This window comes from Chiroxiphia lanceolata, chromosome 4 (assembly GCF_009829145.1).
Source record: "Chiroxiphia lanceolata isolate bChiLan1 chromosome 4, bChiLan1.pri, whole genome shotgun sequence".
In the NCBI taxonomy this organism is placed as follows: domain Eukaryota; kingdom Metazoa; phylum Chordata; class Aves; order Passeriformes; family Pipridae; genus Chiroxiphia; species Chiroxiphia lanceolata.
In genome coordinates, this window is record NC_045640.1 from 56,434,121 (window position 1) to 56,458,234 (window position 24,114).

The following is a 24,114-nucleotide window of genomic DNA, read 5'->3' on the forward strand; positions in this document are numbered from 1 at the left end:
AGGTGATGGCTGACATAGGAAGCCATTTGGAGGGGAGAAAGCACTGAATGTCTCAGGATGAAAAAGGGAGAGGGATGTAAAGGTAGATTTGCTAAGAAGGGCTGGACTAGACATTCTGAACTGATTGAGAGCAGCTCTGCCCTAAGTCAGCACATACTCAGGAGTGCGGGAGATGGATACTCTGCCTCTGCTTCAAGCAAACACTGTTCTGTAAGTGTGCTAAGCTTAACAGTTTTTCCAGCTTTCTTTGACTTAATCAGATGATCATCTCTCCAGAGCACAGGTTGGCCCTGGCTCCTCTTTCCCAGAACACATTATGGTGAGATGCTGATCTCCTCTAGAGATGCAGGCCCTGTAATAATGTAGATTTTTCTGTATTTGGAAAGCCAGTTCATCCTCCATCACATTGGAAAAGACTATCCCTGTCCTTCGTCTAGCAATACCGGCTCTGAATACCTGCAAACCTGCCCTGTGCTAGGGCACATGACAGATTCTGGTCTGCAGTCTTGTGTGCCATATAGCTGTTGCCAGCTAAAGGCACTTGTATCCATATCTGACAGATTCTGGGATCCAAGCCTCACAGGTGTGAGATTACAAGGTGTGAGAAAGCGATTTCAGACATTTTTAGAGATTTTGAGAACATAACTCCCCCATCTCTAGCATTCAAGTCCACAGAGGCTGTACACATTACAAGAAAAGGCACATGTAGACTATGAGAGATGTGCTGTTCAAATGGATGTTGCAGGGAATGGCTTAAGTGCAACGAATACAGATAAAATTTTTTCTTTCCATTTTGAACCAAGAAAGATAAGATAGTTTCTTCTATTGTTCCCTTTAGCTAGGAAGAAAAGAGACAGCTGGCATCAGGAACTCCAAGGGCAATGTCTCCTTCCTGGTGCAGTACTATTTAACATGGTTCAGGTCAACACAAATGTCAGGGCCAGGGAAAGGGTAGTCCTTGATTTCAAGGAGCCCAGCCCTTGATTTGGGTGGAGTTGGCATTGCTTGGCAGGCACATCAGAGAGATAAGTCAAGGTTTAAGCAGAGGTTCACCTACAGCAGTTTCTGCAAATAAGGACTTTTCCAATGCCCAGTAAAACCCTCTGTAACCATGGAAAAGAAAGTGTTCTCATCTAAACCCAAAGGCAAAGCTAGAAAAAAATCCATATTTTACAACCTTTTAGCACAGGTGTCATTTTACAGCTTTAGATAATTCAAATCTGTATTGAGCTCCCTGTCTGTTCATATTATTACTGGAAACAAGTTGCCTTACTCATAAGTACTAATGGCACATATATTGTATATCTGTGTGGGGTGTCAAAATATATAAGAGTAAACTTTTCTTTCTGTAGTGATTTGTTACTTCAGAGTCAGAAATTTTATTTTCTTACATCAGTATTTCTACAAACTCAGTCTCTTCCACAAAACAACCTAGTCAGCTAAGGTGCTGACTGATCTCTACTGGCAGAATTTCTTATGTTCTTCTCTATTCTTTTGCATGATTATTGTCACAAATCACTAGTAAGTAAAACAGATAGACAGATAAATATCAGTAAACACATTTGGAAGAAGCGGGGCTATAAGCTAGATGGTGCCAAGATCCAAGCAAGGCTCAGTAAGTCAATTAATGCTTAAGTGTATGAGTTCTAACTAATACAATGGAACAGGAACTGCATATCCCATAGAAATCTTTGGGTGGTCAGAGACAGATAAGCTTCTGCAGAGCAGGACTGTTGGGTTACTGCGTAACTGCCAAGGCGGCTACAGCAGGCAACTGCTGCATTCTGGTTAAACTGAGGGAAGCTGGGGATGGGGTGAGCCAGGTGCTGAGTGCCCAGACAGGGAAAACGGTGCTATGGCTGTTTTTCTACCTCAGCCCAAAGAAATTCTGCTACTCCTCAAGGTTTTGCTATAAGTCACCACCACTTCATACTGGTATTAACCTATGCTGCACAGATGCCTAAAGTCTTCAGGAAAGGGGGTTTTCTTTATGCTGCTGTGTGACTGCAGTGATGAGGTCTCTTGCTAGAACCAAAGCATAGCTGACACAGTTCAATTTACTTCTCAGCCTCTGTGCTTAAATGAACAATACACAATATTAAATCAGTGTCAAGCTGAAACCTTGATGTCACATTGATCTCAAGCTCAACATACTACTTCCTGCAGTGTCCCACTGCCTTTCCTTGTAAATCTAAGTCTTTCACTCTGGTAAGTTGTGTTTCTCAGATACTCTGTACAAAGTATATTAAGAAATCAATATACAAAATAAAATAGAGCCTAAAAGGCTTCCAGACTGCCATCTAGTACTGTGACACCTGAACTGCGTCAGTGCACACGAACATCACCATGCAGCAGCAAACTCATTTCAGGCAGAAAGGACAGAACCTGCCACCTTGCTACTGGTTTCTCAGGAAATCCATTTCATGTCTCTAGGAGATGGGCCTCACCATGCTTGAATCTAACTTTAAAGCTAAACCCTTCAAGTTTTCTCACTGGTTTGATCTTGGGGGCAATTATTGCATCAAGTAGGACCAGAAGCTTTCCCTCGACCCTCATGATTTTAAGCTTCCACTGATCAAGCAGAGGTGGCCCAGGTAATGTGTAAGTCAACTGTGGACAATCCTTAATAACATATCAACTTGTGAGAATAAATTTCCTGATTTCTTTCAATTTTGCCAAAAGAACCTGCAGACAAGAAAAATCATCTCTTCATTAGAGGAATGGAAAAGGGATCCCAGAATGAAGAAGATAAGAAAATTAATCTGCATGCATTTTGCTTTCTTTTCCAGGTACCTCCAGCATCTACCGTTCTTGATGTGAAACACAAATTTCACAAAGCGTGTAAGTACTATGGCTAACAGGCTGGAGGCATGGTTAGAGGCCTTTCAGCTTGGAGAAACTGTCAAATTTATTTTTCATGAAATCTCACACAAAAGCTGAGACTGGCTTGACAGCTCTAGTACTAAATAAGATCAGTGTTTGAACTAAGGTTCTACTGTACCTATCACAGATGTGAGAGTGGAAGGAGAGAACTGCATAATTTGTCACTGTCGGCACGTGAGGGGCAGTAGTTTTCCATCTTCCTTTTAACATTACACAGCGCCAATCCAAGGCCATAATTGTATTTGTTCTTCCAGTGTTATGTTAGATAAACTTCATTAACATTAGACTGCTCCAAGCTGGCCATAAATAGACCATGTAGACCAAAAAACTACTTAGACAAACTTGATAGGTGGGCCCACAGGAATCTCGTGAGGTTCAACAAATCCAAGTGCAAGATGCTGCTTCTGGGTCAGGGCAATCCCAGAAATGAGTGCAGGCTGGGAGAAGAAGCCACTGAGAGCAGCCCTGTGGAAAAGAACTTGGGGATTCTCGTGAATGAAAAATTGAAAATGAGCTGGCAATGTGTGTTCGCAGCCCAGAAGGCCAATCATATCCCAGGCTGCATCAAAAGAGGAGTGGCCAAGAGGTTGAAGGAGGTGATTCTGTACCTCTAGTCTGCCCTCATGAGTCCCCCTGTGGAGTACAAGAAAGACGTGGACCTAGTGGAGCAGGAAATTATCTGAGGGCTGGAGCACCTCTGCTGTGAAGACAGGCTGAGAGAGCTGGGCTTGTTCAGCCAGGAGAAGAGAAGGCTCTGGAAGACCTCACTGCAACCTTCCAGTACCTAAAGGGGGCTTACAAAGAAGAGGAAGACTTTTTACTTGGGCAGATAGTGATAGGATATGGGGAAACAATTTTAAACTTAAAGAGTAGGTATTTCAGTTAGAGATATGGAAGAAATTATCTACTGTGAGGATGTCCCATCCCTGGAAGTGTTCAAGGCCAGGTTGGATGGAGCCTTGAGCATCCTGATCTAATGGGTGGCATCTTAGATGCTGAGCTTTCATTATTTTTACAAAAAAGTGTTTATTAAACTAAAGGCTAGATGCCTTTTGGAAAAAAAAAAAGTTGTCAGTCACTAAGCTCTTGAATTCAGAGTAGCGTAAGTAAAAGAAGAATTGTGCTTCTACTCTGTCCTTAGAATTTTATAAAACACTAAAGCTTAAGCCTTCTGCAATCACACACAGGTTCAATCAAAGAACCAAAATGCTGTTGACCTGACTGTTTTAAAATTACTAATTTTCACTGCCTGTAAGGGCTTGTAAAACACAAAATGGCAAAAGTTCGAAAACCACAGTGCTGGGTACAAAAAGATGGAGTGCATGTGTTTTAATATTTCAGTAAGGGTATGTCCTCCCATCAGTTTGTGAAATGCAGTGCATTTCTGCCTAGAATCTCTTAAATCAACTGCAACTGGATTTACATCGATGCAGTTTAAATCAGTTGAAGAACACTGGCATGGAGGTTTATGCCAATACAACTGCAATGAGATTTTTAATGGATTTGGGCTAAAATGGTGCAAGTCTGTGTATAAGCCATTTTAATGGTGCTTATTTTGATATTAAGAGGTATCTTACTTCTCAAGTACCCCCAGTGATGTCAATGGAGCTACTATCAAGGAAGACAGCATACCACAAAGCATAGTACACACTGTGAACCAAACCTCTGACAGCACAGCATTTTACAGCACGTGGAAAGGCTGGCACGTGCCTTCAGTGCTTTTTCAGGCCTCAGTTTTTTATGTCAATTCCTCCCATTCCCAGGAGTACACCATAGCAGTGTCCTGTGTCCTTTCTTCTTACTTCAGCTCTTTTCCAGTTCATGACTTACGGATGTTGTTGTCTCATGAGGTTTCCCCCCGTCCCTTCCCCTCCCCATCCCTTCCTCCTTTCCCAATTGCAAAGACAAAATCTTCACTTTTTTCTCTTTGCATAGTCTGGAGGATGACAGCTAATAGCACATAGTTCTTTTAGGCAAGAGCTGAGAAGGGGCTGAAGCTGATCTGTGGATGCCTTTGGTTACCATGCTATTTTGTACTAGCTCATGCATTCATTTCTGTCATTTTGTGTGTGCCAGACTCACATGTTCCCCTATAATCCCTCGTTAAAACACACTCCTACGCACACCCCATTACAGTCTCCCTGTCTTCATACATTCTCCTTTGATCACCCATGCAATTAAGCTTTCTCCTCAGCTGGTGTCTTGTCAGCCCTTCAATGAGAGGAACCCCTGTGCAGCAATTTCACAAGCATCCTCTCTGTCACAGAGCAGGTTTTGCTGCCTGATTCAAGAAAGGAGGATAAAGACTACATTATGAATTGCAGCACAGGAGGCTATTAAACATTAAAATAAAAGAAATGGGATGCAAGTGACACGTGCCATCTTACTGCTAAGTAATGTCTAAGTCAGTCAAATATTAGTTTGGATCTGTGTTTATACAAAAGGCAGAATATGGATTTAGAAATCCAGGAACAAATACTGAAACACTTCTCAGCCCTCACTTCAGCAAAACTGTCTCTACTGAAAAAACCCCAGCAAAGCCTCACCCTGTGCTTTCTGTAGCATTGAGTTCAGGGGGGCAATCCCAGTTTTATCACTGTAGATTGAGGGATCTTAGTGAAGAATAACCATTTAAGACTGCCATTTCCACGGGAATTCAAAGGCTTTGCCCAGACTGAAGATGGCTGCTTTGAATCATCCCCTGGTTGCTGTAGCTGCTGCCCCTGGGAGGGACTGGCAGCACCAACCGGGGTCAGCCCAGAACAGCAGTTTCCCTGTTGCAGCCCTCCAGCCATCAGCTCTACAGGGGCTTTCTGTAACAGATGTTAGAGCAAGGCTGTCACACTTAATAGCAAACATCACACCTGCCCACCATGAATCTGTCTAATCCTTTTGAAACATATTTGCAGTTTTGACCTCAGCAAAATCCTCTGGGAGGGAGTTCCACAGTATAAGTATGTTGTGGACAAATGTCTACACTTCTACAACTTGATATTTTCTGCCTGAAATTGAGTGGCAGCTGAGCCTCTGGGTGTCACTGGCCATCATGCTGTATTGTCTAAGGCATGGTCAAAGAAGTCTCAATCAAATTGGTGCTGTGCTGCAGGTAACTTTTCTAGTATTTTCCTCATTCCTTTGTCTAGCTGGCAGAGGTGGAACTGAGCCAAAAACTAAGTGTATAAGAAGGAAGTCTCTTGACCCGTTTTCTCAGTTGCTTATAATGAGTTAGGTACTTGGCATTTTCTTTATCTATACAGATTATATTTTCAGTGGAGAAAGAAATATCTTGTAGGCTAAACTTCCTGGGCTCTTGTCCTTGGCAATAACTTTTCACCTTTAATTTATTTTTATCTTTGCAAAATGTATTGGACTGCTGTGGGAGGAAATCTTACAGATAGAAAATGAAAAACTGTAATAATAATGCTAATTCATGTATCACATAACTAAAATAAAATACCTCTAGAACAGGTAATATAGTGGAGTCAGTGATCATTAAATATTTTCAAGGTTACTGCATGGAACTTGCTGAAAAATCTCTTGAAAGAAGAGGAAAAGCAGAAAGGAGAGGGGGAAATAAGACCTCAGCAGTACTGTAACAAACTTATGGAGGCAACCTCTTGCACAAGGGGGACAGCACAACTAGAACTGTTTTGAAGCCAGAAGAGTGAGCGTAGGGAACCCAAAATTGCTTTCTAGGCAGAAGGAGCAGGAAGGGAATGGAGGAAGCCTGGTGATGAGTGGAAGGAAAAAGGGAAGTTGGAGGGAACTGAAAACATCATGAGTATCCTGGCCTGCAGAGGGGAATGAGGTGCTCAAGGAATAAGGAACAATTCAAACTGCCAGCTGTCCCAATAAAATACTAACTCCTAACCATTTAGCTCCAAAATTGCAGGCACTTCCATCTAAGATAACAGATGCTGCACAGAGCATTTAAAATAAGCAATATGAATGAGAAGTAAATCACTAAGACAGAAATTGTCAGTAGATGGCACTCAAGAATAAACAGCATAATTTCTGGACAATATGAAATTTTAGAATCCTTCTATACCGTCTTACAACTGCTCCTTATAAGTATTTCTACAGTGATCCTAGGAGCTATGTTCCTGAGAAAGCTGCTGAGATATTTTCTGTTGTTTTTCTCTAGAGAGAGGACAAGGAAAAAAAAACGCAATTCCTTCATGATGGGACAAGTCTCTCTTTTAGCCTCCTCCTTATAGGCTGCAGGGCAGTGTGTTAGGATTCATCTGCCAGGTTTTACCTATTGCTCTCATCCTGCATGTTCCCCAGAAGCCGTAGGAGAACAGGCAGCCCTGCAAATTTCTTCACTGCAGACATCCTGGTCAGAGCATTTCCCGTCTGACTGCCTGCACAGAAGCAGTCCCCCCGTGCAGGCCCTTCCAACATGCCATTTCACCAAGTGCATCAAATACTACCAGTGACTTCCAAATGCTTGAATAAGATGCTTATTGCCTAATGCAAGGAGATACCATATCAGAGGGCAAACATGAGCAGATGTGATAACATCATACAATTCTTGTCCAGCTGCATGGGAGGCCTGTGCATATTCTACGTCCTTCCCTTTTCAAAATGATCTGTTACTACCTTGAGCTTGCTTCTGCCCCCACTTGCCTGTCAGCAGTGCTCAGCTCAGGCAGTGCTTAACAGCTGGAGGGAGAGTAGCATTTTAAAACCAACAGGTTCTTGTTCACCCAAAACCCTGAAGCAGATCTTCAAAACACAGAACAACAGGAGTCAAGCTGACATGGGGAAGAGAAAGGAGAAGAATTTCTCATTGCTTAGATATCACAAGGCAAACCTTGTGAGTGGAGCTTTAGGCAAATGAGGTACTAAAATTATTTAGTGGAGGAGGTCCTCTTTCTTTTCTCCTTTTCAGAAAGTCTGCTAAGGGTTTTCATGCTCTGAATCTGCAACTTTCCTGCTTTTAATGACATCTGAGAGATAGTAGCATAAGTAAGGAATAACTCTGTATTTTGCCTAAACACAAGAGTGGGATGCAGAGCTGTTGCTGCAAAGGATGACTGTTTGTACTGCATCACATAATTCCCTTCTAGAGGCTGGCTGTGATGTTAAACTGCAAGGCTCAGAGAGGTGAGAAAGGATGCTGTGGGGATTAGTCATTAAGAGCAGTACCAGGGCGAATGGTGACTGCTAAGCCAGTGCCTTGCCTGCTGGCTCTGTATAATCAGGACTGTCTGATAACACAGTCTTGCTGAGAACCTGCAGTTCCTCTGATTTCTCCACACTGTCTATTACAGTTGGATTCTCAGGTTGCAGAAAGTTAATGAAATCTGTCAATTTTGATGCCTGGAGAGACTCATGTGCCTGGTGAATACATCTGCTGGGACTCAGAGAAGCTGAATTATGCTATTTATGGCTCTACAAAGTTGACTTCACAGTCTTGGCCTGTCAATCAACCATGTGTCTCACAAATCAAAGAGATCCAAATAAGTTATATCTAGGGCATAAAGCCTTTCAGAGGGATCTTTCTTTTGCCCTATATTAGGAGATCAGGCTTAGAAAAAGGCAAAATTTTTGAAAAAGGGCCACAATCTGATCCCACCATGAATTGCCTTGAGCTGGATGCACTCCCTGGACAGAAAGGCAGCTACTAAGTCTGTGGCATTTATCAGATCTCAAACTCCTTCCTCCCTAATTGTGTCCTAAGCAGTTCACACTAGCCCAGAATCCATATACGAATGAGTTTTTGAAGGGATAGACAATATCCTGCTGTGCAGGCGTCTGACTGCAGAGCTCATAGGCCCAGCATTACGTCCCCAGTGCAGATTCACAGAGCATGTTGGGCTGGCAGTCACATCCAACTATTGTTTTTATTAAATTCTCCCCTCTCTGCATTCATAACAACTCAATTGGAAATTACAATGAAGGCGAATCACTGGGGATGGGCAGTTATTACAAATGGGCACTAAGAACTACAGTGATTTCATCAGGGTAAATTGCTCATTCATCTGTGTTGGCTTTGTAAATGGAAATTACTAGATTAGGAGGAAACATGGTATTTGTTTCATCTTGTATTTATAAGTTATTTTTCTTTTGACTTAGTCACACAGCAGATATCAGTATAACATCAGTTTACGATGAATTTCAGTGGTGAATGATGAATGATGGAATTCTAAGATCTTTTACCTCTCTATGCCTGTCAACACAACTCAGTTTATTAGAAACTCGTTGAATTTCTTGTTACTGCCACAGTGAGGCTTGTACATACTTAAATTCTTTACTTTTTGCTTCACAAAGCACAAAGTAAGCAACAGATCCTTCCACAAAACTCAAACCAGTTGCTACCATCTTCCTCCCCAGCTCACAGTCAGAGATCTAATCCGTGAGTAAATTGCTTCCTGCCTCTGCAGCATGTGCCTGTCAGAACAGACACTAAATTCTTCCTTTGGCATGATGCTTTAGCCACAGGGCCAGCCTGTCTGGTAGCCTTCATTTCTGATCTGTGCAGGAAGAAGCATCAGGAGGATGACCTCCTCTCAGCCTATTTGTGACATATCTGTGCAAATCTTTCTATACAAAATACAGGAGTCTGTCTGTTGGTACAGGTTTGTGTGACTTGAATTTATGGCTTAGCTGTCAAAATAACCAAAGCACTCCTGTGAAAGCTGGGAATACTTTCACTTCTTTTCTAACAGCCAGTCAGGAAATGAGAATGGCATCATTGACTTAGCCCTGTTAAAAGGAAGGAGAAGCCAAACTGAATTAGCCTAATGATTTTCATCTTCAAAGTGAATGAAAATTTACCTTAGACACCACATCCACTCCACCCCACCCCCATACCCCATTCTGTTTCGGAGTTACAGAAAAACAATTCTGGCCATTTTTCAAAAGGGAAAGACAATGCATGGATATGCCCTCCAGAAGGTTCTGTGCACTTCACAGACTGTATTTTGCATCCTGAGCTGTGGTCAAAACCCACCAATTCAAGCCATGCATCTCTTGTTGACGCTGCTAAGGCCCAGAATTTTCATTTGGACATTTCTAGCTGGGGTGCTAAGATAATAATAGTGAGAGCAAGCACCAGACTAGGCACCTGCAGTTTTCTTCTCTGCTGAGCACTTGAATCTCATTATAAGTTGTGGAGGAAGAGATATTAAAGTAGTCTGAAAAGCATCTGATCAGATATCCCTGAAGTTTTGCTCTTTGAAATTTACACATGGTTACAAAGAATATTTTCATTATGTATTGAATTAGGAAAGTATGGTTGAGGTTTGGCTCACCCAGCTGGTTTAGAAGGAGGGCACACAGGACCTTAAGGAAGACTTTTAGAGTCAGATTTTTAAAGCGTTCTGGTAGTCTAAAGGTAACAGTAAAAGCCAAAAGGCTACCTGGGACTTTTCAAGTCTCCTGATTCACACAAATGAATGTGATGTTTAAGACTTAGGTCTTTAAGACTTGACCAATGGGAGTCACGCTATTGTCTGGGGTGAGTTGTGTGTTAGATACTTTCTCCCTTTCGAGCTTCATTTTCTCATCTATAACATTAGAATAATTAACCTTCCTTTCATCCATCTTGGGATCTATTGTCTGTTTTGCCTGTGATCCTGTAAGAAACATTTGGGACAAAGGATGACCTAAGTATATGTTTAATGACCTATTGAACCAGAGGGAGCAAGGTGTCTAAAACACAAAAGCCAGGCTATCCACTAAATGCTTATAAGATGATCTTCAGAAAAAGAGCAACATTTAAAACAGCAATGGAAAAAGTGAAGATCAACTAAAAAACTTAATTGGAAATGCACATTATTTCTCTTTTTTTGGCAGCTTCTGCATCTGATGTTATTGCATTTCATTAACAGGATTACAGATATCATTTCAGATGACTAACATAATAAAAGAAAAGGCAGCTAATCTATTGAGATGTAGCTTGAAGCAGAACTGTCCCTTTCTGCTCTCTGGGATATTGTCCCCAGCTGAGATTTACAGGGCTCTAACAATGCATCACAAATGACATCCTATGTAAACAACTGGAGAACAAATGTGAGATGCTATTTAAATGCCTCATTAAGAAAAGGAAATTTCATAGCTAGATTCTTTGCTTTTCTTGCCTTAGAATTAATTGACAGATCTAGATGAAAAACAGCAAAGTTTGTTTACCAGAATTGACTATTATTATTTACAATGTATCTTATTAGTGCCTGTGGCTCAACTGAGAAAACTACAGTAGAAGACCCTATAGAAGTAATCCAGGCCCTAGAGAATATCCAGACTCAGGAATTAAATGAGGAATTAAAGCCTAGTGAACTGTCATTAGAAGATGTCAAGGTAGTTTTGGTTTTTAAACAGCTCCTACATAAATTGAAACTTGGGTATTACATTTTTGGTCTGAAGAACAGATTGAGTTCCAGTGTTAACCTAATGTTCACCACCAGATTCGTGTGGGCCTAATCTTCATTCAGAGAACTCAAGATACTAAAAGACCCAATGGGCCTTCATTAGTGTGAAAAGAATCTCATGTCCATTAATAAGACAGGTGTCTGTTGATTATGGCAGGGTCAAGATCACTTCAGGCTTTAAACGTGCTCTGCATCTACATCAGGTTTTTCACAGGAGCCCCTGTGCTTTTGAACACCTGAGTCGGGCAGATGGCTTTACTGAAGAGTCCAACAGCTTCTCTTAGGAGGAGATGCATGGAATGGGCCTACATGAAATGTCCCAGGACTTCTTGTGAAAGACAGTCAACAGGCATTGGATAACGGAAGAGGAAGTAAATCTCCCTTGCCAAAATGAGAGGAACCTACTTCCTTCTCGAAAAACCCTGGGAGAACTTGAGAAAAAAAAATTACAAGGCTCATGGTGTCACTTCTAGACAGGTTAGGTAAGAGGCAGCAGGTTCAGCTTCTAAGTTCAGACTTCCCCCCAGGTCTTCTCTGCCTCATGCCTTCCCTGGCTGTGCTTCTGCAGCCCCTGGCTTCCTCAGGACCAAGAGATGTGACATAACAAGTAGCTGCAGTTCTGGGGTCAGGGTCAGGTGAGCAGGACAAGAGCAAGGGAGGCTGTTCAGGCCTGAATGTGAAGCATGTCAACCTGTGATGGTGCTTTGTTTTGCATTTGTTTACATGTGAGCTCTCTCGCATTTGTAGCCTGTTTATTTATTTATCTTTCTATTTGGACGTGAAGGGAAAGAAACACTCAGAACAACCAAAATAAGAAAGCTTTTCAACAAAACTTGGTATTTGCGAGTTTCAAGTTAATGAAAGCAATGCATCAAAGACAAGAAGCTGAACAAATGATTCTGAATAAAAATAATGTAGTAGAGTGGTTTTCTGCCTCTTTCTAAATTGCCCTCAAATTGCAATGATATTGAATATATTTGCTGTTGAAAATTATTCACCTTTGAAATAAATGATTTGTGGGTTATACAGGAACAATGTATGTTACTCTGGTTTAAATACACACTGATGGGGAGGCACTATTATTTTATATTCTGCCATTAGAGTGCAAGCTCAGAACACACAAACAGTCTAGATGAGCTGTGACTATAAGATTTACAGAGGGAAAGCAGTAGAGGAGTTGAAAGGCCATGAAGTGTTTGTCATATAGATTGGGATGAAACATCATCCCTCAACTATGAGAATGAATACTCACCAAACAGTGTTGCCATTGTCATGTCCCTCACGGTCTGTGTATAACTGTGGGAAAGCACTTTGCTGATCAGCTTTAAGCATGTTATGCTTCTTTCTATGTGGCTGCCTCATGGTTGATGTGCAGCCAGCCTACCTGGGCTCATTTAGTGCTGGAAGAGCTTGGGATGGTGGGTCTTGCACTCTCACAGAATCACAGAATCATTTAGGTTAGAAAAGACCTCTGAGATCATCAAGTCCAATCTTTGACTTGTCAACAAGACTATGGCACTAAGTGCCATGTCCAGGTGTTTCTTGAACACCTCCAGGGATAGTGACTCCATCACCTTCCTGAGCAGTCCACTCCAATGTTTAACAACCATTTACATGAAGAAATTCCTCCTGATGTTCTGCCTGAGCCTCCTCTAGTGTAGCTTGAGGCTATGACGTCTTGTCCTGTCTCTAGTTGCCTGAGAGAAGAGGCTAGTACGCCTTGCTACAACCTCCTTTTGGGTAGTTCTGGAGGGTGATGAGTCACCCTGAGCATTTCTTCTCCAGGATAAACAACCCCAGCTCCCTCAGCCACTCCCCATAGGACTTACCCTCTAGACCCTTCACCAGCTTCATTGCTCTTCACTTCAGCACCTCAATGTCCTTCTTGCAGTGAAGGGCTCAGAACTGGACACAGGACTAGAGGTGTGGCCTCACCAGTGCTGAGTTAGGGGGGACAATCACTGCCCTGGTCCTGCTGGCTGCAGTGTTTCTGATACAGGCCAGGATGTCACTGGCCTTGTTGGCCACCTGGGCACACTGCTGGCTCATGTTCAGCCACTGTCAACCAGCACTCCCAGGTCCTTTTCTGACAGGCAGCTGTCCAGCCCCTCTCCTCTAGCCTGTAGCACTGCCTGGGATAGTTGTGGCCAAAGTGAAGGATCTGGCACCTGGCCCTGTTGAACCTTACACCGTTGATCTCGGTCTGTCAATCCAGCCTGGCCAGAGCCTCTATTCACTGGAAAGGTACTATAGCCTTGTTTCGCAGCAGGGGAACTGCAGTATGCAGAGGGAAAATTATTTGTCCTCTGTCATAGATCTGAGATGGGAAGAGCAGCTTCCCAAGCCTCATAGCACTGCTTCTGAGGCACAGAAGCTTTTGATCAACCTAAATAAGGTGGTGAGATAAGAGAATTAAACCAGCTGAAACAAACTTCTCCCAGGAAGGACATGGGAACATGACAGCCTCTGGCTCACATGCTAGTGTCTGATCTGCTACCAAAGCAGGGTAGACCTCTGCTGCCTTTTCCTCATTGCTCCTGGAGAAATTACAATTTAGCCCTGTTCTTAGTGGGGATTAATTTTCAGTGTGGTGAATTTACCAATGAATTTACGAGAAGTTAATTTGTATTTAGGAAGAAATCATGTCAATTCAAATGTGTTCAATTAATTGTTGATGGCATTGGTGTAGCCATTAGATACAAAAACCACATTGCTTTTGGGGTTAGTGAGGGAACACATCCTGATTAGATTAGTGGCTGGAGAGAACACCATTCCCTGGATAGTCAAATTTTGAAAGAAAAGTATACTTAATTAGCATATTTTAATAGCTAATTGACTGTGAAATACTTTTAAAGAAACATAACTAGAGCCTGGGGTAGGACTCTCCTCTGCCCAGTACATCTGAGTGGGACGTACAAATGAACTTTTGAGGAATCATTGCTATATCAGCTGTGATTGTTGGGCCAACATGTACTTTCTGATGCTGGAATGTAAATCATCAGGGCCCTGATCCTGCTGTAATGTGTATTGGCACCTTACTCCATTCAGGCAGCATGCAAACAACACAGAGTTGAAGCAGTGACCTCGCCAGTTCTCTGCTCTCTGTCCCTCTTGCAGCTCTTTGGAGAGCTGCTACCTAAATGTACTTATCAGTTGTGCTGATTGCAGCAGTACCCACACCAGAGCTTTCTGAAGTGAGGAAGCAATGACTTGTGTTATCAGTGTCCTGAAAGACAGCATATCTGCAACACTGCAAGGCACAGCACTGTTTGTTCTCTTAGAACATGGCACGGGATGAACATGAACAAAGGTTTTAAAAGAAACAACATTTTAAATCAGGCCTTTATATCTTACTCTGTGTGTTTTCTAAGGTCATGAGGATGGACAGATACTTGTATTTAGATGCTCTGCTTTGCTGCCTATAGAAACCTTGTCTGGGTTGGCTACTCCACAGCAGTAAAGACATATAAGCTGTTACAGATTGAGATAGACAGCAAATGATTTCATAAGCCACCAAACATTAAGCCACATTTTTAAAAATGCTATGTTAGAATATGGACAAACAGAAAGAGAAGGAGGGATATTTTTAGTCCCTGAATATTTAGTTCAGCAAAAGTATGTTCCTTAACATGCAGTTTCCTAGGTTTGGGTTGCCCTTTTTTTGAAGACTTCACTGATAGAGTTAATATTTAGAAAGAGAATCCTGCTGCAATTCTCACATTCCCCCAAATACCTCAACCATTATCTTTGCCACCCTTTCCAGACTTGTAGAGACACGAGAATGAAAGGCAAAGATAACTACCAGAATACAGATACTCAGTTGGCATAAATTATTTCTCTCTTAATTGGAGTTGGCATTTCAGAGCCAGAACACAACTGTCTGTGAATAGGGAAGCAAACTCAGTGCTGTTTTAGCGCATGGATGACAGGACACGGCCCTCCCTGGGACCTCCCTGGTCAAAAAACTCCCCAAACCCTCCCAGCTGCACTGACCACCCTGCCCACGGCCACCCCGAGCAGCACTGCTGTGACTGTGTGCCCCAGGGGGAGCAAAGGATGGATGTTCAGCACCTCCTCACCCCCTGGCACTGACAATGGGCAGTCCCCTAAAGGAAAGTTCCATCAAGCTTCAGGCTTGTCAGAGTATCTATTTTCTTGTTTCTCTGTATGCTGCTCTGTGGTTGTTATTAATGAAATAAGAGGTGGGCCTCATTCCCTTTCCCTTCCTTTGCCCACGCACATTAATTTAAATGCAAATTCACACAGAAAGATCAAAATTAATTATACTTTCTGCAGCAGGCTACATGGAAAATTGAAATGCACAGGGCTGGCTTTTCCCTTTTCTCTTTTTTTCATTTTTTTTTGGAAGAGCAATAGAAAAACAATGTACCAAAAATACTGAAATATGCATGTAAATGTTGAATGCTTGCTTGCTTTTATTTTCTCATGCTTTTTGCTTGTCTGAATTTCCACAGTTGCTTTCAATTGTAGGCGTTTCAGAAGGAATATTGAAAGGTTAATCTGCTAGTGACATAAATTGACCTGTAAATGACAAATAATATTCTGTTTACCGGTAATAAGAATCAATCTTAATTAAGAAAAACTATGCTGACTCTTAAGAAATTTGTCCATCATTGCCTGATCAGAATATAGCTGAAGTCTGAGATTCTTTATTTGATTTTTTTCAGTGGGAAATAAAGGCATAGGGGGAGACTAGTGTTCTGTTTTTCAAGGAGTTAAGGCATTTATATAAGTTTTTTTCACTGAAAATGCAGCCAGGTAAATTTGTTACCCAAGGTGCAGTGCAGAGTCTCGGAGAGTGCTGGAGTTTCACATCTGGGCACAGTCACAGCAACTTAACTGCTCCCAGGAACCAACATATGGACAGGGCTATGCTGTTTGCCAGATCCTGGGCAAGGAAAGCAAAAACCTGACACTTTTTTTAAAGGGAGTGGGTGCAGGCATTGTATGTGTTATAGAGCCATTAGGTATGCTCTGGGAAACCTGCTGGAGTGGGCTTTGTGGGGCTTCAGTGGAGGCACCAGGGGGGCAGTTACATGACCTGTGTAGGTCTCAGATTCTAAGGCCAATGAGAACCATCAAATGAAGAGCTAAACCAGAAGCATTTAACCAGGCATTTAGTCAGTCTGGGGGTTACTTGCTTAGTCTGTGGGAAGCGTGTGCTGTCCTGCCTCTAGGCCAGATCCTGTCCTTAACACTGTTGGAGATGTCTGGAGACATCAGTTCAGCCAGCTCACTGCTTGCTCTCCCTCTCCAAGCACTATGGTTATAGGTAGATGAATTCAGGTGTTGCAAAAACCAGAAGAAAGAAATGGATGCTTATGATCAAATAGCTCATTTTTAAATTCCACATGCCATTAGGAAAGAACTTTTTTGTGTCCCCATAGCAACTAGAGTTCAAGGTGCCTTTGTAAAACACATGGCCAGAGATCTTCCCTGGAAGCTTACAAATGAAACAAATGGGAGAAAATACTAAGGGAAAAAAGCTGACAAAGAAAAGGGATTTATCCCTGGCTACAGAGCCATTAAAAACAACATCCATTTGGGTACTGTGCTGCAATTTTACTGAACAGGACACACTGGATCTGCTCTTTGCACTAATTTCCCATAAAAACACGGATCTAGTTCAAGATCTTGCTACTGCTCTTTAAATATTCTGATACACCTCTCAGCAGTCTTCTACAAGAAAACAAAGCCTAGCTGAATGATTCTGGATCCAGCAAGTGCCTTCCCAAGGTCAGCCCATTGTCTTAAAGACTAAGAAATTGATGGAAGCAGCGTGCAATTGGTAGCCTGACCTTGCGAGCCCAGCTGGGCTCAGGAGTTCAGTACAGTGCTAGACCAGTATAGCTGAGTGTACCTGGAGGGGGCCTGGCTAGAAGGGGTCTCTGCACTAGCCCTGAAAAATAGACCCGGGTGATTGTGTTGGCGTTTAGTGGGTCAAAGCAACAAAACATCTTTTGATCTGCAGCCAAAGAGGGCCTTTCGAGTGGGGCCATGTGAAGAGATGCCAGTGCCCTGCTTGCCCCAGACTTGCTGCTGAGAGCTGCAATTCTTCAAGCAGGCTGGTTGTTCAGATTGCAGTACTCAGCAGCTGTCATTTATTACAGTGGGGGCAAGCACAGTAAATAATCACTTCAGATACTTTCTCTCTTGATCTTTTGGCCAAGCTTAGTTTTACTGTGGTTTCTTAGATGTGCTTTGCTTTCTGCCATCATGCTCAGGAATCACTCAAGTGCAGTGTTAGCACAATAAATCTCACAGCCTTTTCTTCCAAATAAAAGCAGAAAGCAGTAGCTTCTAGTCATTTCAGCATCCTGCTTTCCTGCTGGCAGCTCAGTGGAGCAAAGGGTATGCAAACTTCAGCCCAGGCTGAATTGTTAGCATGGTGATATCTCTATCCCTGTTTTCTCAGAAGTGTTCCTGAGAACACTCAGACATGCTGGCTGAAACCAAGAGAAACAACACTATGACCACTGTTTGTTTAAGGTCATGGACATGGAACAGCTGTATTTGTTCAGCATTTGCTTGTCAAGGAAAGACCTCAGCAAGTTTTCAGATAATCTGTCTGTCTCTATATATTATGCACAAACCCGCCATCCCCACACATACTTGAATCTTTCCAGCAATCTCTTCTTACTGCTACATAGATATCAAAACTGCCATCTGGTTAAGGTGGTGGAATGCATTTCAGCCGTGCTCAGTTCACATAAGCAAGTGCTGTTACATTTCTCAGCTCATGTGTAACATTTTGTGATCAGATCAGGGAGATTGCTGCCGCAGTGGTTCCTTGGAATTTCCTCTTATTTCTGCAAATTTAAACAACATACTGCTGATGATTGATTATAGTAATTTTGTTGTTCATATCATCCTATTCATATCACAGCAGGTATTGCTTGTAATTATTAAGGCTATTTGTTATTAGAGATGCATGGGCGATGAAATACAATGAGAAGCAAACAATTTAACTGGTAATAAAATTAGCTGATCATGGAAAGTCAATCTGCTAATTATCTCCAAATTGTGTCTGTCAGTTCTGTTTTGCATTTCTTAGACTCCTTGCTCCCCAGTGAAAAGCTTTTGCAGGTCCGCATTCTAAGGAACAAACTGAATTCCCCATTAAGAGAGGTTTTCATCATGTTACACCTTTGTTCTCATACAGATTCACATAATTTCATAAAGATTTTTGTGACAAATAGGCATTTTATTGTGTAATTTACTGCACTAATAGTGCACTAATTTTTTATAGAAGATTCTTCATAAAACAATAAAAATTAGGCTGATTCCTTCAATTTCATAACTAGTGGAAAGTAGTCAGCACTTGAATTTCATAGTTGTTAAATTTTCATAACATCTTGTGATATTTAAGTGGTGGAGCACACATTAAGGTCAATTTGAGCCATGTGGATAGAAAGTACCTTTGGACACTTTCAAAAACTGCATGTAGGCTTTTCTAACTGTCCTTGGTTCCTGGGATTGTCAGTCGATTAATTTACTGAGATTCTAGTATACATGCAGTGAAAAAACAAATCATGTGGGCAGCAGGACCAGTACAACTTGGTTTTCTGTGCATCTTTGCATAGCGGTATTGGCAGCTGGCTATGGCACTGAGGCTTTTATTTTAATTAGTATTTGTATGGTGTTTGACAGCACTACATCTCTTTTTTATGTCCAGTATTAATAGGTCATTTCATAGTTGAGTGTGGGAAAGTTAAAGGTGGCTATCAGTTTTTATGTATCTGTCAGTTTGCTTATATTTTAATTTCTGTTTTAAATATGGGCAGGTAAAACAACCAACCCAACCAACATTAAATATTTTTTCTCATATCCGTTTATTAAAACAGATTATTAAAAGTAAACATTGAGTCATTTTACAAGAAAATATCATTCTCTGTTGAAAAATTATGATGCCTTAAATATAATAGAGTTAAGATATAATATTGGGTAAATAGAGCTGTGGTTTGAACCATCATGGCCATTCTTATTTTCTGGAGAGCCTATATCTACTTTTCCAAGTCAAAACCAGTCTGGAATGTGAGCTGAAATGTTATCTTTACAATTTTGTTCCAAGTGTGAAATATATATTCCAACCCATAACCCTGTATAAGGGAGCTGAATAGCTCTGCTAATCACAAGGAATCTACAGAGATTGTGACCTACTAAGTACCATGTGGCTGAGCTCTGATGCACCATCCCAATGTCAGAAAGTAAACAGCAATACATGCTTGATCTTAGATGCAACAGGAGTTACAGGATAAACTTCAGTCACCCGTTGTCTTGGATTGTCATTAATCTCAGTAGGAGGCAACAATGGAAAATGTTAATAAGAAAAAAATGTGAATTAAACCCCAAAACAACCCTGTGAAAGAGAAACTCTTCAACTTTAAATTGGAAGCAAGGGGAGCTCTGCCAGGTGTGGGAATGCAGAGAGGCCTTCAAGGGCTGTGCACAGCTGCAGCTGTGCCTCTGCCTTCAGCCAGTGCTTGTTTACTCTGTCTGGGAGCAGGCACTCTCCACATGCACTTTGGAACTCCTGCTGATGGCAGGTGAAGCTAATCTGTCAGACAGTACTGGCTCTGGATATCCAAGAGAGCCATCAACCCTTTGTTCTGGCAGGTAGTAACAAGAATTAATACAGGCGATAATTAGTTACTCTGTTTGGCTTCTTTTCACTATTTAAAGAGAGCTTTTCTCCTATAGGAATGAGATGAATATGTGTCTGTCAGAGTCAGGCTGTATTGGAATGACTTCTCACATTGCCAAGTAGCAACACAGAGCTGTCCTAGTGAGATCTCTGGAGGATCCCTGTGGAAAATAGTCACAGGAGAAAGGCAAGTAAATGGTGACAAGTGAGGCCAGAGGCCCTTTGGCTGACCACCATAAAGTGGTGAGCAGGATGCCTAGGAATGTTTGGGGTTTCCTATCTGAAATGAGTCTTATCAAGCTGGGAGAGCAGACTCCTTGGGAGGTCACACTTCTCCCCCGAAAGCAACGCTGGTTTTTGCAGGACCCTGGGCAGCTAAGACTTGGGAACAGCCTTGCTATTCTGCTGCTAGTAAAGACCGAGAGTGAGAAACTTTTGTGTTCAGACTCAAACCAACATAGAAATGTGTTTTGATTTTGTCTCCCCCTCTGTTTAGCATTTCAACTTGACATTAGCTAGTGTCCCCCCATCCCATAGTAAGAGATGGGAAGGAACAGATAACTCCAGGTCACTCCAGCAAAATACACACAGCACGCCAAGCATGGTCTGGAAAACAGAGAGACACTTTGGTGTGATAACAAGGTCACTGCAGACAAGCAATGGCAAAGGCACACTTCTATCTATCTAAATCTTTGAGTATGTTTGAACATAATGGTGTACTGAGGCTAAAGGACTGGAAATGTGGGATGACGTACTTAAACGCACAACCTCTGTTTGCCCTTGTGAAGATTATGAGCCATACCTAAAAGCACATCGCCACAGGATCAGGTAAATTGACTTTTATTGAAACATACTGTAATATGAAGGGGGGAAGATTCCAATTTAACACAAATACATTGCATTTCAGGCTCCCAAATAACTATTGATATCTGCTGTCCTGGAGCAAATCATATCTTCCTTGACAAGTCAGACAGCTGCTCCTTCTCTATCTTCCCTTTGTTATCTTTAATAGTCATGGATTGTTGTGGTACCTTCAAAAAAATATTTGCAACTTACTTGACGGATGTTTCACCTCCTGCTATTAGCCCTGGTTCACGGGTTCATCTAATGCCTGTTCTTGCTGACGAAAGTCAGACCAAGTGCTTTTGAAATGAGAGTGTACTGGTTGTCACTGCGCAGTGCACACTTTGTACAGGTCCTCTTCCCCTCCAGCTGGCAGCTGGTGGGTGAACAAGCTCTCCAGCTATCCTGATTATCCTGACATAAGTTATGGTAGAAGCAATCTCCGGAGCTCGTCTGGTCCAGGTTCCAACTCAGAGAAGGTCCTGTAAGACTGCTCATGGTCATCCCCAGCTGAGGCCCGACTATCGCCAGGGAAGTAGATCCCACAGCTTCTCAGGGCAAATGTTCCCACGTTTGATCACAGTCACTGTGAACAATTTTTTTCCATTTGTGGAAGATACGGAAATATTGGTATCTTAAATACAGGATCACTAAGAATTGTAAGATAGGTCTAAAGAAAACCATGGCTATATTTGACCAATTTCACTCAGACTTTGAAATGAAAAGACAAAGTAAGTCTAATAACACCAGGGTTGCGGGTTTGATACCTGTACAGGCCATTCACTTAAGAGTTGGACTTGATAATCCTTGTGGGTCCCCTCCAACTCAGAATATTCTGTGGTTCTATAATTCCTTCAGGGTATCAACTGTCCTCAGGTGTGTCAAAGGAAATGAAGGCAAATGTGGTAGAAATGGATGAGGGTGGTAATACTGCAGCAGTTCCCTTGCCTTCCTCTGACAGTCTTTGCTGCCCAGAAATCTCAGTCAACACCATGGGCTGTGTAAGGTCTCCCCAGACTGCCTCAGGTCAGACCAGAAATGTGCCAGGTCAGCCCTAAAATCCTCAACAGCAAACTGAAGAGTGTGTATGGGTTAAGCGAAGTTACGTGTCTTTGTGATGCAAAGGACGAGTGTTTATTTTGTCCATTCATCAGCACAGCTGTAGAGGCACTACAGGCACTACAAAGAGCTGGCCAAGTTAACAGTTTGAACTGTACCAGTTAGACCAAACTGGTCCAAAATCATCAAAGGGCATCCAAGAACCACTGCCAAGGGCTATTGTGCATTTGGGGATGACCTTTAGTGCATTTAGAAATCTACTTTTAGGTAACATCCTTAAGTTGAGGGTATCATGGAAGTTATCCATAACTCAGTATTAGCTACCCATTTGCCTCTACTTTTTGTATCTTTATTTCCCTGATTAGTCCATGATTAAGAATGAATACAACCTGCATATCTCTAGTCAGGTTTTATATTCCTGAATGGGAAGCATCACCCCTTTGGACCAGACTGTAGCACAAGCACCATTTTAGAAGGAGGGACAAGGCTGACACATTTAGTACTGAGTTTTGGTAAATATGGTAATAAACAGGGTCCTCTTTATACTTCCCAGTGCTGCACATACAAGTCTATTTTTCATGTGCTGATGGAGCATTCAGCATTGAGATTGACCCTTACAACACTTAAGAAGGGAGAAGGGACTTATGCTCTAATGTGTATATTACATGTTCCTCCAGATCTCTTATATTCTCCTTGTAGAGCTAAGACCAAAAGAAAGGTGGGTTTTTTCTCCATCTCACATTTGTAGCTATCAGCTGAAAAAAAACCCAACTGAGAGAAATTTAGATCCTTCACCATGAAATTAACAGCCACGCTTTGTGATTGGAACAGGTCCCCAGTGGTACCCTTCCCGTGTTGGCCTGCAACTAGAACGCAGTAAGTATTCATATGGTTGAATACAGCCACCTAATGTATTACTAATCCTCTGGCAGATTCTCCTCCTAACAGTATTGCTCTCTCTATACGTGTTATTGGGTGAACTGTTAGCACATTTTCATTAACAGATGTCAATTATTAACTTATTAATCTTCTCATTAATAAAGGAATCTAATGTTTTTCATAATGTTTCAGGATACAGTGTATGATCAAATAAGGAAGACAAGACAGTTTTAAACCCATTTGCTCACTTCTCTCGCTCAGTGCATGATCTATTTTAATACTTACTCACAGCCTCATCAGAAGATGCAGCTGCCTGCAGGAGGCAGCCTCTTTTTTTGTGCCAGTACATAAGTTCTTGGCGGATGTGGCAGTGGGAGGCAAAGCTGCCACGGGCTGTGTGGTATTTGGTCTGTGGACATGTTGAATTGCAAAGCCGTAGAAAATGAGGGCTCAGCAGCTGATGGAATTTAGCATCCTTGCTGATGTAAACAGTCAAAAAATGAATTGAAAGGGAGATGCAACGCATAAAGCAGAAAAGAGCAAAGGGGTGTTGCAGCCATGACAACATCCCAAGCCAGTGGCTGTTGGAGTTTCCTAATATCCAGCTCACTACCCCCATAAAACAAAAGAGAACCAGATATTGCCATTTTATCTCTCTGTCTGTACACTCTAGGTCCATTAGGACTGGAAGCAGATGCCTCAGAATGCTGGGAAAATAATGTAGTGCTCACATACACCTGGTCTGCCTAGGTCAGAGCTTACAAAGAAATCTTGGACAGTGGGCCTTTGCCCAAGAAGTTGCATTCATCATGAAGTGCCACCTATTGTGAAATAGCCTGAGGATGTGAATGTTACAGCAAAATACTTCAGTGAGGGAGATGCTGCATAACATTGACTTTGCCATTAGTCTTGCAAGACAGAACAAAGAGTGCTCTACGGAGTTGTCTATGTGATTGCTTGGCATGTCTCTAATGGGTTAGATTAACAGAGATAGCATCATACAATTGCCACGCATTGCTGCCCAGTGTCATGTCAGCCTGATGCCTTTGTTAAAATGAGATGAGAATAACTCTCACAGAAGTGCTCTAAGTTGTTAACCTGGAGAATAAGTACCACGTCACCAAAATAAATCAGAATACAAGCTGGGCCGACACCTGGGCCATTATCAGGGCAGTCTATGCACTGTGCTGAATCTCTGAGAGGATACCTGTTGTTCATGCCATCTCCTCTTACTTTTTGGTCATTGCAGATGGGCCCTTTTTGAAGGATTCAATTAACATTCAAAGTCTTGCTGTTTCCTCCATCATTACACTGTATTTTACAGACCTGGGTCAGCAGGTCGGTTGGACCACAGTAAGTATGTCCTTGTAACAATCAACAGGATATGTCTTAATGTACAATGTGTTTTAG

General features: G+C 42.1%; 1 protein-coding gene across 12 annotated transcripts in view; it reads left to right on the forward strand.

Moving 5' to 3' along the window:
* TECRL (trans-2,3-enoyl-CoA reductase like) overlaps positions 1 to 24,114 on the forward strand; it is a 76,889-nt gene that overhangs the window by 11,789 nt on the left and 40,986 nt on the right. For all 12 annotated transcript variants that reach the window (XR_004356567.1, XM_032685116.1, XM_032685120.1 and 9 more), the window contains exons 2-4: positions 2,790 to 2,841; positions 22,657 to 22,701; positions 23,954 to 24,057. Coding sequence is in view for 11 of the 12 variants with exons in the window: in XM_032685116.1 (XP_032541007.1) it covers positions 2,790 to 2,841; positions 22,657 to 22,701; positions 23,954 to 24,057 (201 nt within the window). In the remaining variant the exon portion in view is untranslated. The remainder of the gene's footprint in view (positions 1 to 2,789; positions 2,842 to 22,656; positions 22,702 to 23,953; positions 24,058 to 24,114) is intronic.